The following is a 17,122-nucleotide window of genomic DNA, read 5'->3' on the forward strand; positions in this document are numbered from 1 at the left end:
TTTTGCACCTAAGTCAAAATTCCTATTAAATGAAAATTTATTTACCTAATTTGAAAAATCTATTAATGGATAAATGAGCTCAAACATCAAGTTGGTAATATGGATAATATATTTATTAAAGACCATACTATAGCTACCTTAAAATCTAACAAAATCCCTAAGTCAACCAGATTCTTGACAAGAGATAAAATATTTGTTGCTACTTTGCAAAATATTAGGAAGATATGCAGATTATACTAAAAGAAAAAAAGAACTCATGACTTAATTTGAGTTCTATCTCCTTTATAGCTATTACGTTTTGTCCTTAAGATATTGTCTGACATTCTTATCATCTAACCCTTATCTCAACTGACTAGATTACCTAAAGAAATCTACACTAACTTTGCACTAAGAACAGAAAGCACTGTAAGAGCTGGCTCAAAGCAGGTACAAATCTGGGAATTCTGCACAACAATATATTTAAAAACTTTCAAAGGGTGTAGACCAGGGGTGGGCAAACTTTTTGACTTGAGGGCCACAATGGGTTCTTAAACTGGACCGGAGGGCCGGAACAAAAGCATGGCGTGTTTGTGTGAACTGATATAAATTCAAAGTAAACATCATTACATAAAAGGGTACGATCTTTTTTTTTTTTAGTTTTATTCATTTCAAGCGGGCCGTAGTTTGCCCACGGCTGGTGTAGACATTCAGAAAGTCATGTGCTTTTAATGCTAAAGAAAGGTAAAACCTGGGTAGGGTATAATGTACCACAGCAAGAAACAAAACATCAAAGAGCAGAGTACATACTGTATGATTCTAATTACATGTACATATAGAGCAGGCAAAACTAATCAAGAGAGACAGAAAACAGATCAGTGTTGGGGTGAGATTAGCTACAAAGGAGTATAAGGCAGTGTAATAAAAATGTTTTATACTGGAGTGGTGGTAACATGAAAAATGTTCTATATATTGTAGTAGTATTAACATAGCTATAAAAATTCATCAAACTGCACTTAAAATGGGTACAATGCATATAAATCATATCTTAAAAAGTTTATGTTAAAGAGATTAGGGAGGATAGGATTATAAAATGAGTGGGTTCACTACCAAATCAAGATCAGGTTATTTTAGCCCTGGCCGGTGTGGCTCAGTCGACTGAAGCATTTTCCTGTACACCAAAAGGTGGCAGAGCACATAGCCAGGTTATGGGACAATCCTCAGTCTGGTCGGAGCGCATACGGGAAGCAACCAATCAATGTTTCTCTCACATGTATGTTTTTTCTCTCTCTCAAAAAAAATAAATAAAATTTACTTAAAAAAAAGATCAGCGAATACAATCTTTAAATCTCTAATTTTAGTAATCAGAACTAAAGTGTGCAAATGACTACAAAGAAACAAGTGAGGAACACCTAGAAGTGCAAGTCTGATCATCACTGTTCTAGTTTAATTAACCTATCCACCCCTTCTCCCTGCTGCATTTCTCCTTTGGTCTATTATAATTAGCATGGCTTCACCATCACTTTAATTATTGATAAAGCCTGATTTTCACCCACACTTTTTCACAGGTACAAAATTAGTCAGTATCAGCTAAAAATGGCACCAAACTTTACTTATCTTGCCTCTCATGTGCTCAGTGCTAGGAAATAGAGCCAAGTTTAGGAACAATGCTTTAGAGTTAGTCAGAACTGAGTTCAATCATGGATTAGTGAACTACATAGCTTTATTTTTTTTAAAATATATCTTATTGATTTTTTACAGAGAGGAAGGGAGAGAGATAGAAAGTCAGAAACATCGATGAGAGAGAAACATCGACCAGCCGCCTCCTGCACATCTCCCACTGGGGATGTGCCCGCAACCCAGGTACATGCCCTTGACCGGAATCGAACCTGGGACCTTTCAGTCTGCAGGCCGACGCTCTATCCACTGAGCCAAACCGGTTTCGGCAACTACATAGCTTTAGATACTTATTTAATTTCTCTGAAATTATTTTCTCATCTGTAAAATAAGGGTAGTAATGTCTAGCATTCAAGAACTAAATGAGTCCACATATGTAAAGCACCTAGTACATAGGAAGTTCTTAAGTCTCATGATACATGTTGACAGTATGGATCAGACAGAGTCAATAGGTTCAGCACACACTTTTTCACAGGTACAAAAAGTAAAAAGAATCCAAAAATATGAAGATAGTGTAAGGAGCCTCTGGGACAACTTCAAGCGTACCAACATCTGAATTATGGGGGTGACAGAAGAGAGAGAGCAAGATATTGAAAACCTATTTGAAGAAATAATGACAGAAAACTTCCTCTACCTGGTGAAAGAAATAGACTTACAAGTCCAGGAAGCGCAGAGAACCCCAAACAAAAGGAATCCAAAGAGGACCACACCAAGACACATCATAATTAAAATGCCAAGAGCAAAAGACAAAGAGAGAATCTTAAAAGCAGCAAGAGAAAAAAAGTCAGTTACCTACAAGGGAGTACCCATACGACTATTAGCTGATTTCTCAACAGAAACTAAGCAGGTCAGAAGGGAGTGGCAAGAAATATTCAAGTGATGAATAGCAAGAACCTACAACCTAGATTACTTTACCCAGCAAAGCTGTCATTCAGAATTGAAGGTCAGATAAAGAGCTTCACAGACAAGAAAAAGCTAAAGGAGTGCATCACCACCAAACCAGTATTATATGAAATGCTGAAAGGTATCCTTTAAGAAGAGGAAGAAGAAGAAAAAGGTAAAGATACAAATTATGAACAACAAATACACATTTATCCACAAATGAATCTAAAAATCAAGTGAATAAATAATCTGATGAACAGAATAAACTGGTGAATATAATAGAATCAGGGGCAAAGAAAGGGAGTGGACTGACTATTCCCAGGGGGAAAGGGGTGTGGGGGGTGCGGGAAGAGACTGGACAAAAATCGTACACCTATGGATGAGGACAGTGGGGGGGAGGGGAAGGGGAAGGGCAGAGGGTAGGGTGGGAACTGGGTGGAGGGGAGCTATAGGGGGAAAACAGAGGAACAACTGTAATAATCTGGACAATAAAGATTTAATTAAAAAAAAGAAATGTAAAAGGACAGGTGGTCCAATTAGTAGGCTAAAAGCTAAGAATACTTTATTTTCTCACATTTGTCTAAGCTACACAATTCAGAAATCCAATGTGCTAGGGTAGGAGTTGGCAAATAACTATTTTCTGTGAAGGACCGGACAGTAAATATTTTAGGCTTTTGGGCCATAAAATTTCTGTCCCAACTCTGCCATTATAGTGTGAAAGCAGCTATGAATACACATAAATGGATAGGCATGGCTGTATTCCAATACTTTCTTTACAAAAACAGAAAACAGGCTGGATTGGCTTTCACTTTGTAATCTGCAGACCCCTGTGCTAGAAGAAAGGACAGAACTACTTTACTATATTTTTGGTTATTATTTTTATACTGTGTAAGAGCAAACTGATATTTTACCTTCATACAGATGGCAATTTTCAGCTAAATTACTGGTTTTGGCGAACTTTTTCATATTTTCAGGTAGATCTTCAAGCTTCCTCTTCAAGACAGTTTTGCTTCTCATATCTTCTGTGTCTGAGTCCCCACCCACATTTTTTTTCCTAGACTGAATCAAATTAATCAATTCTTTGAATCTATCCTTATCATGATCCAAAGAGTGAGATGACTTCTGCTTTCCAGGTTTAATAGTCTCACCCCTTGAGTTATTTCGTTTCCCAAATTTCTTTTTTGTGCCATTCATTTCTTCATGGCCTTCATAATCTGAAAGTTGACCGAACTGTTGAAGTTTTCTATTGTCTTCAAATAGCTCTTTTAACTGACAAATAGGTAACTGATACATTTCAGGCCGAAAAATATAGGTATGCAAACAATCATCAATATGGGATTTATTTCTTGGAGCTGGGTATAAGAATTTTTTATCATCTAATCGTGAATCATATGGAAACATAATAAACTCTCGTTTACCTGAACCAAAACCTCGCTTAAAAAACTCACTTACATACTTTTCAACACCAGAATGAAAATTTATACTATTTATATCTTTTAATTCCTTTCGACACCGAATCAAAGCAAACTGTAAAAACTGAGTTATTTTTAATATATCTGGCATGCTCTCATGTCTCTCTGGTGATGCTACATTGGTTGAACCTTTTTGTGCTGGTGCTACATTGGTTGAACCTTTTTGTGCTGTAAACAAACAAAAAGAGTAAGCCATGTTAGCAATGAAGAAACTAATCAAATACAGATCTACATATTGTCAAAGAAATGTTAACAACATTCATACATTAATGGTGAACCAAACTCATATGTACCTTAATACATATATGTAACATAGAAATATATGAATCACATGTTTCTAAGTCTAGGGGACTAAAACAAGCCGATGAGAAACTAAAACAAAGGAAATTACAGAACATATTTTTAAAGGGGAAAATACCCACTCATTGAAGATCTCATTTCCTTTTGTAACTAGGCCTTTCAACTTGGGGCAAGCAAAATGTCAGGAGAAATAAAGAAGCAGGGCAAGATATGAGGCTCCTCGCAAGACAGTCCTACCCAGGATAGCAATGGCATTCCTTTCTGTTATAACAACTTCATAAGAACTCTATCCCCATAAGGAGATATGCAGGCACTGAGTGTTACAACTGAGAATCTCATTCTTAATCTAACAGTGAAAGCCATTAGTGGGAATTTTATCTTAATATAGCACTAAAGTTAGTTCTTAGGAATGGTGAAAAGCAAATTTTGTCTAATATCAGTGTGAAAAATTCTAATTAATTTTGAATGGCCTAATATTTAACCCAGCACATGATACTTTTACAGTTGTTAAATCTGAATGCAAAAATGAACTAAGATTTTTTTAAAATCATAATTTATATAACCCTGAAAAATTAAGCTATTGTGTTACAACGATTACAATCAACAGTTAGTGAAAAAAACAATTAAAACCCAAATAATTTTTCATAGTAAAAAATAACAATCAAGTCATATAATTCGTACTTTACTTTGCTAATAGCTCTTACTACCCCCAGTATTTCCTAAAACATGATGTAAGAAAAACAAACTGCTTAGGGAGTTATCTGGAAATTTCAATATAGGTATCTATAAGACTGGATTTAGACAGTCAAAGAACTTACAAGTAACTATGCCTCTAGGTTCTTGAAATAGAAACAAAGCATGTAGGATTCGAGATCTGGCAGTTTGATGTTCTAAAAAAAAAAAAAAAGTCAAATGAATTGGCAATGTGTTTTACCTAAAAACTTAAAAAAGAATTATAAAAATTAAAGACATTACCTACCATATGGAGAAACCATTTGATAAGGAGAAAGAAGAAAAAGGTATCCTCGGTCTCCCAAAGGTTTAACCAGAACCTGCATTTTTAGAAGAGGGAAGAAGTTTAATCTGCTTTATTATTACTAACCATAAGGCAGACACAGAAGTTTCTGCTAATTGGTTCTTGATCATCTTTAGAAAAAATATTGTTCCTTAATTGTTAAAAACTCTTTTCCAACTCTGCTAATTCACAGAATTCTAATAAAATATTCTTTAGTTTTCGTAACTTAAGTGAGAAAATTCCTCTAATTTACTATGAAACCAACTTGCTGATTTCCCCTTGACACTAAAATATAAGGATCAAACTAAAGCCTTCAAAAGCAATTCAAAAGACATGTTAATTGCAAAGGCAGTGTGCTGGATGTTGGAAATATAAAACAAGTATGACACAAATGCTGCCTTTAAGAGTTCAGGCTAATCACAAATGAAATGTGTTGCTAATTCTTCAGATACTTAATGAAAATCTTTCACACGTAAGGCAAATTGCCTTGCCAGAAATAACTTCAAAGACAAAACAAAATATCTGATCACTAGTAGTTTATAATCGGGTGGACAGAGCAACACAGGAAATATCAATAATTAGATTAAGTCAGAAGAATTATTAAAAAGATTTACAAAGCAACATGAAGGGGAAAATACAGTTCATCTATGATCAGAAAAGAAACTGAAAGTGTACTGGAGGTGAATTTTGAAGGATGGGTACAGTGTCAAGAGCCTGAGGTTGGGGGAAGGACATTTCAACAGAGGCAACAGCATGAACAAAGGCAGAGTTATAATATGATAGACATCAGAATACCTATGACTGGCAAAAGGGTGAGAACAGATTAAGACAAATGTATAAGACAAGTGTACAAAGAAAGATCCTAGGATAAATTATAAAAAGACAAGAATGCCAGGTTAGCCAGGAATGCACTGGAGAATATACCCTTTTGAACTGGAATGATTCCCTTGAAAGAAAACTTGTGCTACAAATCCCTATTAAATAATTCCAATAAACAAAATTTGTGTAAGGACCCATAATTTAAAGGCTGAAAACTGACTGTGCTACCAATTTATATTTAATAAAAACATTATTTGAACACTCAAAAGGTAGACAGTGTACATAAAAATTTTGTTTCAGACTCAAACACTTTTATCTAAAAGTTTTATATATCATATCCTTTATAACATTTTGTCCAACTCCTAGTTGTCAAAACAGGAAGTTGGAAAACACAAATAAAATTTTCATATTTTGTGTGGTCACTGAGGAAAAACAATTAGATTCTTTTAATTTTTCACCCACTCCAAATACTAGGCTTTTAAAATTTCCCTGGCTCCCCTGACTGGTTTGGCTCAGTGGAAAGAGTGTCGGCCTGCAGACTGAAGGGTCCCAGGTTCGATTCCAGTCAAGGGCATGTACCTTGGTTGCGGGCACATCCCCAGTAGGGGGTGTGCAGAAGGCAGCTGATCGATGTTTCTCTCTCATCGATGTTTCTGACTCTCTGTCCCTCTCCCTTACTCTCTGTAAAAAGTCAGTAAAATATATTTTTATAAAAAGAAAATATTAAAATTTCCCTGGCTTAGTGGTCTTCTTTATAAAGACCAGTGTCCTCAATTCTAAAGGAATCAACACTGTAAAAACACCCAGGCAGACAGGCTTTAGCAGTAATATCTGTGGCTTTAGCTCAAAGAAAGTTTAAGCCCTCTAGAAAAGGAAATACAGCCGGTCAGCATGGCTGAGTGGTTGAGCATCGACCTATGAACCAGGAAGTCATGATTCCTGGTCAGGGAACATGACTGGGTTGCAGGCTCAATCCTCAGTAGAGGTGTGCAGGAGAATCAATGATTCTTTCTCGTCATCAATGTTCCTATCTTTCTCTCCCTCTCCTTTCTTCTCTGAAATCAATAAAAAAATATTTTAAAAAAGAAAGAAAAGGAAACACATACCTATAAACTCTGTGCTCCTACTGCCTCTATTTGTTACATCTTACTGTTTCCTTCAGAAAACAGTATTAACCCAGTCTGTGCATTTTTATTACTAGAGGCCCAGTGCACAAAATTCATGCACTTGGGGGGTGAGGGAGGGGGGTCCCCTCAGTCCAGCCTGAGAGACTCCCGCCACTGCCATTGTGCTTGCCAGCCATGAGCCCAGTTTCTGGCTGAGCAGCGCTCCCCCTGTGGGAGTGCACTGACCACCAGGGGGCAGCTCCTGCATTGAGCATCTGCTCCCTGGTGGTCAGTGTGCATCATAGAGACTGGTTGTTCTGACGTTTGGTCAATTTGCATATTAGCCTTTTATTATATAGGGTTCTACTATTTTCACTTTTCAATAACAAAACAGGTAATTAATATGGTACAAAAATGCATTAAAATAGAAAATATTTTAGCTCACAATCTTAAATGACCAAGCTTACTTAGGAGGAAAAAATCTACTCTAAGTGAGACTCAGCAGAAACAAGATTCAAGCACCTAAGGGCTTCAAATTGGAATTATCAGATGCAATATATACAACACAGATATGAAATGTTCAAAGAAATAAACAAAATAAGTGGCATAAATAAAAACACGTTCACACAAAAATTAGTATACAAATATTCAAAACAACAATATTCATAATAGCTAACGCATTATAGCTGATGAATGGACAAAATGTGGCATTATCCATACAATGAAATATGATTCAGCCATAAAAAGGAATGAAGTACTGATATATGCTACAACATGGATGGCCCTTAAAAGTACTATGATAAGTGAAAGCAGCCAGGTACTACAGGCCACATAATGCATGATTCCACTTATATAAAATGCCCTGAACAGACAATCTCATACAGACAGAGGTAGATTAATGGTTGCCAGGGGCTGGGGGGAGGAAGAAATGCAAAGTAAATGCTTAATGGGTATGAGGTGTCTTTATAGGGTGATGAAAATACTCTGGAATTAGATAGTGGTGATGGTTGCACAACACTCTGAATCTACTAAAAAAATCACTGAATTGTACATTTTAAAATGGCTAAAATGGTGACTCTTATTTAGATAAAAACAACAGCAAGAAATATCAGAGCCGAAACCGGTTTGGCTCAGTGGATAGAGCGTCGGCCTGCGGACTGAAGGGTCCCAGGTTCGATTCCGGTCAAGGGCATGTACCTGGGTTGCGGGCACATCCCCAGTAGGAGATGTGCAGGAGGCAGCTGATCGATGTTTCTCTCTCATCGATGTTTCTAACTCTCTATCTCTCTCCCTTCCTCTCTGTAAAAAATCAATAAAATATATTTTTAAAAAAAATATCAGAATATAACCTCCATCTCCTAGAACAGTAACTAGTACATAATAGGTTTTCAACAAGTATTTCTGAAAGAATTAACAAGAATGTTATAATAAAATGAGACAGATCTCAAAAAGAATCAAATAAAACTTTCAGAAATAAAAATACTCTGTGAAATTAGAAATTCTATGAATGGATTAAACAGCAAATTAGACATAGCTAGACAGAATTTATAAACTAGAAGATAGCTATGATGGAATTATTCGGAATGCAACACAGATAAATAAAAGTAGATGAAAAATACTAGTACAAGAGAAATTAACAAACATGAAGAACAGAATGAAAAGGTCTGACATATGCTGGTTCATAGTCTTAGAAAGACAGTCTAAAGAAAAGCAGCCCTGGCCAGTTTGGCTCAGTGGTAAGAGTGTCAGCCTTCCGACTGAAGGATCGCAGGTTCAATTGATTCCGGTCAAGGGCACGTACCTCAGTTGCAGGCTCAATCCAATCCCCAGCCCTGGTCAGGGCAAGTGCAGGAGGCAACCAATCGATGTCTCTCTCTCACAGTGATGTTTTTTTCTCTCTCTCTGTCTCTCCCACTCCCTTCCACTCTGAAAATCAATAGAAAAAATATCCTTGGGTGAGGATTAACAACAAAACAACAACAACAAAAAAGAAAACGAAAAAAAGAAATGAAGTCGATATAAATCCGAGATAATGACTAATATTCCAAAATGAAGATATAAGTCCACAGATACAAAAGAATATATACCACGCTGGTTAAATGAGAAATCTACACCTAGATATACTTAATGTTAACTGCAAAACATCAAAAACAAAGATTTTAAAAGCAATCGGAAAAAAAAGAGGTTCTACAAAGGAATAATTACACTAAGAGCTGACCTCTCAATAAAAATAGAAGCCAGAAGATACTGTAGTATATAACCAAAGTGCTAAGAGAATATCAATCCAGAATTGTGTACCCAGATCCCAACAATGCATTAAAGATACGCATTTTTCTCAAATACAGGGCATGTACAAAAATTGACTACGAAGTAAATTTTATATCAAATCTCAATAAATTTCAACTAATCACCACCTGTTCTGATTACAATGGAATTAAATTAGATAAAAAAAGACAAAAGTATTCTCATAATTTGGAAATTTAAAATATACCTATATATCATGTGTCAAAGTGGAAATCATAATAAAAACTAAGAAATACTTAGAACTGAATAATAAAAATACTACATAATAAAACATGTGGAATGCTCCCCCCTCAAAAACCACACTTAACCTTATTGGGATTTTTTTAAACTGGAATTGTATTAAATCTGTAGATCAAATTTGAGAAAATTAACATCTTTATGATACTGCCTTAACCATTAGCAAGATTATCTCTTTACTTTTTTTTTTTTAGATCCTCACTTGAAGATATTTTCCATTGGTATTTAGGGAGAAGAGAGAGGGAAAGACAGAAATATCGATGTGAGAGAAACACATCGATCGTTTGCCTCTTGCACGGGTCCTGAAAAGGGCCCAGGCCAGGGAGGAGCCCACAATTGAGGTACATGCCCTTGACAGGAATTGAACCTGGGACCCTGTGGTCCACAGGCCCACACTAACCACTGAGCCAAATCAGCTAGGACTCTTTACTTCTTTAGAGTATTCTTGGAATAGAATTTTATAATTTTCTAGATATAAGTCTTGCTTATTTTGTTAGATTTATCTATTGCCAGGCATCTTATATTGTAAACAGTATTTTTCATGTCAGTACACTTTCTATTATGTATATAGTAATGTAATTGATATTTATATGTTGATTTTATGTCAGATCTATATATAAAATTTGAATTATTTCTTTTTGTACATTCTTTAGGCTTGCTATATAGATTTTATTACCTGGGAACAATACTGTTTTGATTTGTCTTCTCCAGTCTTCATGGTTTTTTTTTTTGCTTGTGTTACTGTGCAATCTAGGATCTGTAGCACGATGTTGAATAAAAGTGGTGATTGTAGGTATTTCTGTCTTCTTGATTTTCAAAAGAACACTTGCAATATTACCCATTGAGTAGAAAGTTTGCAGGTTTTTCATAGATACCTTTTAAATGTAAATTTTTTCAGTTTAAATTTTTTTCTTGATTTTTTTTTAACCATACTGGGTTTTGAATTTTATTGTCTTTTTTTTTTTTTTTTTTGCATTTACAAGATAGCCACATAGTGTCCTTTCTTCTAGTATGGAGATCTGCAGATTACAACTTGAAAGCCAACCCAGCCTGTTTTCTGTTTTTTGTAAAGAAAAGTACTGGGCCCTGACCGGTTTAGCTCAGTGGATAGAGCGTCGGCCTGTGGACTCAAGGGTCCCAGGTTCAATTCCAGTCTAGGGCATGTACCTTGGTTGTGGGCACATCCCCAGTAGGGGGTGTGTAGGAGGCAGCTGATCGATGTTTCTCTCTCATCGATATTTCTAACTCTCTATCCCTTTCCCTTCCTCTCTGTAAAAAGTCAGTAAAATGTATTAAAATTAAAAAAAAGTACTGGAATACAGCCATGCCTATTCATTTATGTGTATAGATAATGGCAGAATTGGGACAGAGACTTATGGCCCACAAAGCCTAAAATATTTACTATCTAGTCCTTCACAGAAAATTGCCAACTCCTGCCCTTATTAGCACATTGGATTTGTTTGTTGTTGTTGTTTTTGTTAATCCTCACCCAAGGATATTTTTCCATTTTTTTTTACTTATTGTTTCACATTGATTTTTAGAGAGAGTGGAAGGGAGAGGGAGAAATATTGAGAGAGAAACATCGATGTGAGGGAGACACATCAATTGGTTGCCTCCCACATGTGCCATGACTGGGGCCAAGATGGAGCCTGCAACCAAGGTACCTGCCCTTGACCAGGATCAACACTCTATCCACTGAACCAAACCGGCTAGGGCACACATTGGATTTCTGAATTGGGTGGCTTAGACTAATGTGAGAAAAGAAAGTATACTTAGCTTTTATCCTACCAATTGGCACTCCTGTCCTTTTATATTCCTTTAATTTTATAATTGGAAAAGTAACACAAAGAATATTGGGGGGTTTGCAGAGTATTGCTTAATAAAAGGAATCTTTTTAGCTTTAATATAAAATTTCTTAGATGCATACATGTTTCCCCCCCCTAGGAGTCCAGTAATATATTTGGCTTTTCTTTTTTTTCTATACTATATGTGATGCTTAGTTTTATGTGTCAACTTGACTGGGCCACAGGGTGTCAAGATATGTAGTCAAACTTTACTCTGGATGTTTCTGAGGATGTTTCTGGATGAGTTTAACATATATATGGATAGCCTGAGGAAAGCAGATTACCCTCCCCAAGGAGGGTGATCTCATCTAATTAACTGAAGGTTCAAATAGAAAAAAAAGACTGACCCTTCCTGGAGTAAGGGGGAATTCCTCCTGCCTACCTGCCTGCCTTTGAGTTAGAATTATCAGTGCTCTTTTCCCCACATCTTTGGACTCAAACTGAAACATCAGCTCTCCTGAATCTGTAACACTCAGACTCAGACTGGAACTACACCATCAAACGCTCCTCAGTCTCCAACTTGCCAAATGCAAATTTTGGGACTTTTTAGTCTCCATAACTGTGAGCCAATTCATTTCTTTTGTGTGTTTGTTTTTTGTTAATCCTCACCCGATTTTTAGGGAGAGAGGGAAAGACAGAGAGAAACATTGATGTGAGGGAAACACATCGATTGGTTGCCTCCTGCATGGGTCCTGACCAGGGCCTGGGGCAGGGAAGAGCCTGCAACCAAGGTACGTGCCCAAATCCAGGACTCTTTGGTCTGCAGGCCAATGCTCTATCCACTGAGACAAACTGGCTAATTCTTTATAATAAATCTCTCTGTCTTTCTCTCTATATATATATCCCATTGGTTTAGTTTCTCTGGAAAACCCTGACTAATACACCATGTAACTATCTTGATAAATGCAGAGAGAGAGAGAGAGAGAGAGAGGCATTAAATAAAATTCAAAACCCACCACCCATGGTTAAAAAATAAAGAAAAATTTTAAACTGAGGTATCTATGAAGAATGTTCACAGCAGAAACAATATTCAAATTTAGGTACATTGCTCTCATAGATTTTTTATATTAAAGTCAACTTTTAAATTAACTTGAGTTATCATCAACCAAAAGAGCTAAATATAATTTTACTTATTTTATAACTCTCCCTGTGGGAAAATAAAACTTCCTCAGATTCCTCAGTGCTTCTGCCAAAAGCCCTCACCTTCCATATTATATAAAGAGGGAATGTTGATTTTTACCAGAAATATTTTGCTGTTTACATACCTTAAGAATTAGATCTGTAGCAAATTATACAGTTAATTGCTCTAATCCAAAGGATAATTAAATTTCTCTTGTCCCCCTGAGAGTGCCAAGTGGGTCCCCAAGAAGGCAGAGGTGAATGCACAGATTAATTCCTAGTTTCAGTCCCAAGATGCCAGGAAGATAGAGCTTTCTCCTATTTACATTTTAAGCAAGAATGAGTCCTAGGAATTTAGAGATGTCATTAGAACAAAGAGAGCTAACTGACTCCTGTAAAGATATGATTTATTTACCAAAGGGTTAGAGTTAATATTCATTAACATTTTCAGAGGCCTTTTCAGGGGCGGAGGGAGATAGCTACTTCCTTTCCTTTATAAGCAAAGAAAAGTCATTGTTTCTCACCCCTTATCTATGGGATGGCTACTCCATAAATAAATGACCTGTATCTTGTTGAATTTCCCTAACAGTAATGACTAGAGCAGTGGTCGGCAAACTGCGGCCCCTTGAGTGTGGCTCTTCCACAAAACACCATGTGCAGGCGCGCACGTACAGTGCGATTGAAACTTCATGGCCACACTCAAGGGGCCAAAGAGCCGCATGTGGCTCGCGAGCCGCAGTTTGCCGACCACTGGACTAGGGCAAAGGAGGGCCAATATATTTATTACTTACTATAAGGTATTCACTATATTTGTCTGATCCAGAACACCTCGTGTAGATCCAAGATAAAATTAACAACCCAATAGTTCCCAATGCACCTCTCATTATGAGAAATATGAAAAAAGTAACTATAGAGTAATTTCCAATGAGGTGCAGGAAAAGGAATGCTACACAAAATACCTAGGTCTATTAGATTCAGGTAGTGTATTCTTATGGAATTCCCATACCCTCTGTTACTTCACTTCTTGATTCTGGAAAGACCCAGTCCTCCACAAACCTTGCTCAGATTAAGAACAAAATGCCAGCATCCTTCTTATCCTTCCAATGATTCTCATTATTAGGAGCTGAGGAGATACTATGATTTTCTGATAAACTCCTCACTGTTAAGATTCTCAATACTCATTCTCTGAAATGTAAAAATTATATGATTTGGATAACTCACGACATCCAAACTATCTAAACTTTCACTTTTACTTTCTGAACTCAGTAACTGAACAGATTTTGATCATGAGGAACACTTGTATTATAGACAGGCTTTCAGAGGAAAACAAGAAATCCTCCTATATAATAAAAGGCTAATATGCAAATTGACTGAATGATGGAACGACTGGTCACTATGATACACACTGACCACCAGGGGGCAGACACTCAATGCAGGAGCTGCCCCCTGGTGGTCAGTTCACTTCCTCAGCCAGAAGCCGGGCTCATAGCTGGTGAGCACAGGAGCGGTGGCAGGAGCCTCTCCCACCTCTGTGGCAGTCGGTCATCCCCCGAGAGCTCCTGGACGCAAGAAGGCGCAGGCCAGTCTGAGACCTCTCCCCCGACCACCCCCCCAGGTCTATAGTGTAATTATAAACGTATATTCACATGTATTAAATGTGTATGCATGTGTATGTATGTGTATGTTGTAAGATGCCTAGCCCAAAGGTTTCTACCCAGTTGTTCAAAGTGTTATTGCTGGGTGTCCACCAATTCATAAGTTTACAAATTCTGCCTATAAATTTGTATATAACTTGACGCTCCCATCTATAAACAATGTATTGGTTAAGCAAATCTATATGCATACAATGAAAAATCTATGTAGACAATAAAAATGAAGTTGTGGGTTCTGAAAATCAGTAATACAAATCTCCATTTGAATACCTGGAAACTGAGGCTCAATAACGTGAGGAGTAAAAATAAGTCAACTGCTGAATAACCTGTATTAATTAAATGGCATACCTGTGCAAAAAAAAATCTTTCTTTCTACTGGAACATCTGATCAGCATTTAAACACGAGTTCACCTATATGTCATGTTAACAGAAACCTTGGGATAGCCACTACTCTATCAACCACTTCATCTCCTTCACTAAACTGTACATATTAGCATCACTCCTGAACCTATCACAATCTGATCCCTGAAGTAATTTCTCTACCTAAACTCAATATATTCCACACCCATTGACCTGGATACTACCTACTAAATATGTCTTAAACAAGTCTCTTCTTATATCATCATTCTTTTCTCATCCAAACATACATCACCCTCTATGGTAATAGTTTCCTACCTCATCTCTCTCTCCCTCCTTCAATTCATCCTCTACATAATAACCAAGCTAAGCACAAAACAGATTTGATCATGCTGCATACATAATCAAAACCTCATCCAACTCCCTTTAAAAACCATTGTTCTTAGGATCAAGTCAAAATTTCCAAATATTTAAACATTGCCTGCATGATGCTGTAGGATATAGCCTCCTACACCCTTTTCCAGCCTCATGTTCTACCACTTTCTCCCAATTGCTATAATGTTCTTTTATTTCTTCAGCCTCACAAATCTTTTTTTTTGAATCTTTAAATATGGCACTGTCTCTTCTGGAACCACATCTATCTGAGTAATTCCATTTACCACTCTGTGTAGTCCAGGAGAACAGTCTCTTTCCTTCATTTTTTACTGAACTATACACCTTACATAAATACATAACATTCAAGAAGTATTTTTTTAATGTCACAGTCACAATTACAAAATACAACAAAGATACTTCACGGGAACACTGGTCTGTAGAAGGTCTAAGTATCATGGCTATAAAGGAGAGTATCAAAGGCCATAGTAAAATGCTGTTAACTAAATGGCAGCAACAAAAACAGAGACTTTGTGGTATTTTCAGAGATAAAAATGAACTAAATTGAAATATTATACGATCACTTATTAATAGTTTCTAAGGGAGAAAAAAGAACATTTTAAATTTTACTCACAAGTTTTTCTTTCTCTAGTTTTTGCAGTAAACTCTCCATGTTACTTCCAATTCTTGTCTTTTCTACAACTTCATAAAGACTGCAATACATTCCATTCTTCAAAACTGACATAAGAAAAAATACATAGTAAATATTCAGATTCAAGTCTGCTTCTTATATTGCAGTAAAATTAAATTACTTTACCTTCATTTGAACCGAAGTATGCTTCCCTGTAAAACAGCGCTGGAGGAATTTTCTGTTTCAGATGATCAATACTCATAACTGTTTCAACATCTAGCTTCTCAGGACTGAAAGAAAATTTAAAAAGCATATTTCCTTACATGTATTTTTAACTCTAGCAATGGTATCTCTCTCTCTCTTTTATAGACACACACACACACACACACACACACACACACACACACACGTGTTGCTGGAAAACAAAGAGCATATTTATTAGCACCGTACTTTAAAGAAGATTTAATATGGGAAGTCCAGATGTACAGGTAAATAGATACATAGCCTGGCAATATTACCAACCTTCCAAATGTAAGGCAGAAGCTAATTCTACATGCCAATATTACTAATAACAAAGGATATAAGGTTGTCATTTTATTAAAAACAATTCAAGTATCTACTGTTCACATAGTCCTCAAACATTTATGAAGTTTCATGTTTATTGTGATGGTAGCAAAAGATCATTTTATTTTCATTTTTTAAATTGATTTTTAGAGAGAGAGAAAGGGGGGAGAGAGGCAGGTAGAGATGGAGGGAGGGAGGAAGTAGAGAGGGAGAAGGAGCGAGAAAAAGAGAAACATCGATGTCAGAGCAAAACATGAATCGACTGCCTACCGGGGATAAGCCCTCAACCTGGGTATATGCCCAGACAGTAAATTGAAGGACAACCTTTCGTTGCATGAAATGATGCCCAAACAACTGAGCCATACCACAGGGCAGCAAAAGATCATTTTATACTTTTCTATTCCAGCATATTCCCAAGACTGAAAACAGCCTATAAATTTTAACTTAAAACATCAAAGCTGTTTCCAACAAACAACTGATAAATTTTAAGTCTATCATGTTCAAATTGCCAAATGGAAAATATATCTAATAAAGATAAAAATTTTTGTATTGATTTTAGAAAGAAAAAAGGGGAGAGGGAGAAAGAAAGAAACATCGATATGAGAAACATCAATGGATTAGGTTGCCTCCTGAATGTACCCTTACCAGGGATTCGAACTTGCCACCTTTCAGTGTATGAGACAACCCTCCAACCAACTGAGCCAAACCAGCCAGGGCTTGGATAAAACTTTTTAAAATCAGAGAAAATAAGAGTCCATTAAAATCTCTGTCAATAACTTTGTTTTAGTGATAAGA

At 36.5% G+C, this 17,122-nt stretch overlaps 1 protein-coding gene across 7 annotated transcripts in view; it reads right to left on the reverse strand.

The window, feature by feature from the left end:
- Positions 1-17,122, reverse strand: part of FAM208A (family with sequence similarity 208 member A) — a 54,292-nt gene that overhangs the window by 16,698 nt on the left and 20,472 nt on the right. For all 7 annotated transcript variants that reach the window (XM_014457695.2, XM_023755704.1, XM_014457693.2 and 4 more), the window contains 5 exons: positions 15,950-16,053; positions 15,767-15,870; positions 5,287-5,359; positions 5,126-5,197; positions 3,447-4,175 (listed from right to left, as the gene is read on the reverse strand). In XM_014457695.2, the coding sequence (XP_014313181.2) occupies positions 3,447-4,175; positions 5,126-5,197; positions 5,287-5,359; positions 15,767-15,870; positions 15,950-16,053 (1,082 nt within the window). The remainder of the gene's footprint in view (positions 1-3,446; positions 4,176-5,125; positions 5,198-5,286; positions 5,360-15,766; positions 15,871-15,949; positions 16,054-17,122) is intronic.

This window comes from Myotis lucifugus, unplaced genomic scaffold (assembly GCF_000147115.1).
Source record: "Myotis lucifugus unplaced genomic scaffold, Myoluc2.0 scaffold_83, whole genome shotgun sequence".
Lineage (NCBI taxonomy): Eukaryota > Metazoa > Chordata > Mammalia > Chiroptera > Vespertilionidae > Myotis > Myotis lucifugus.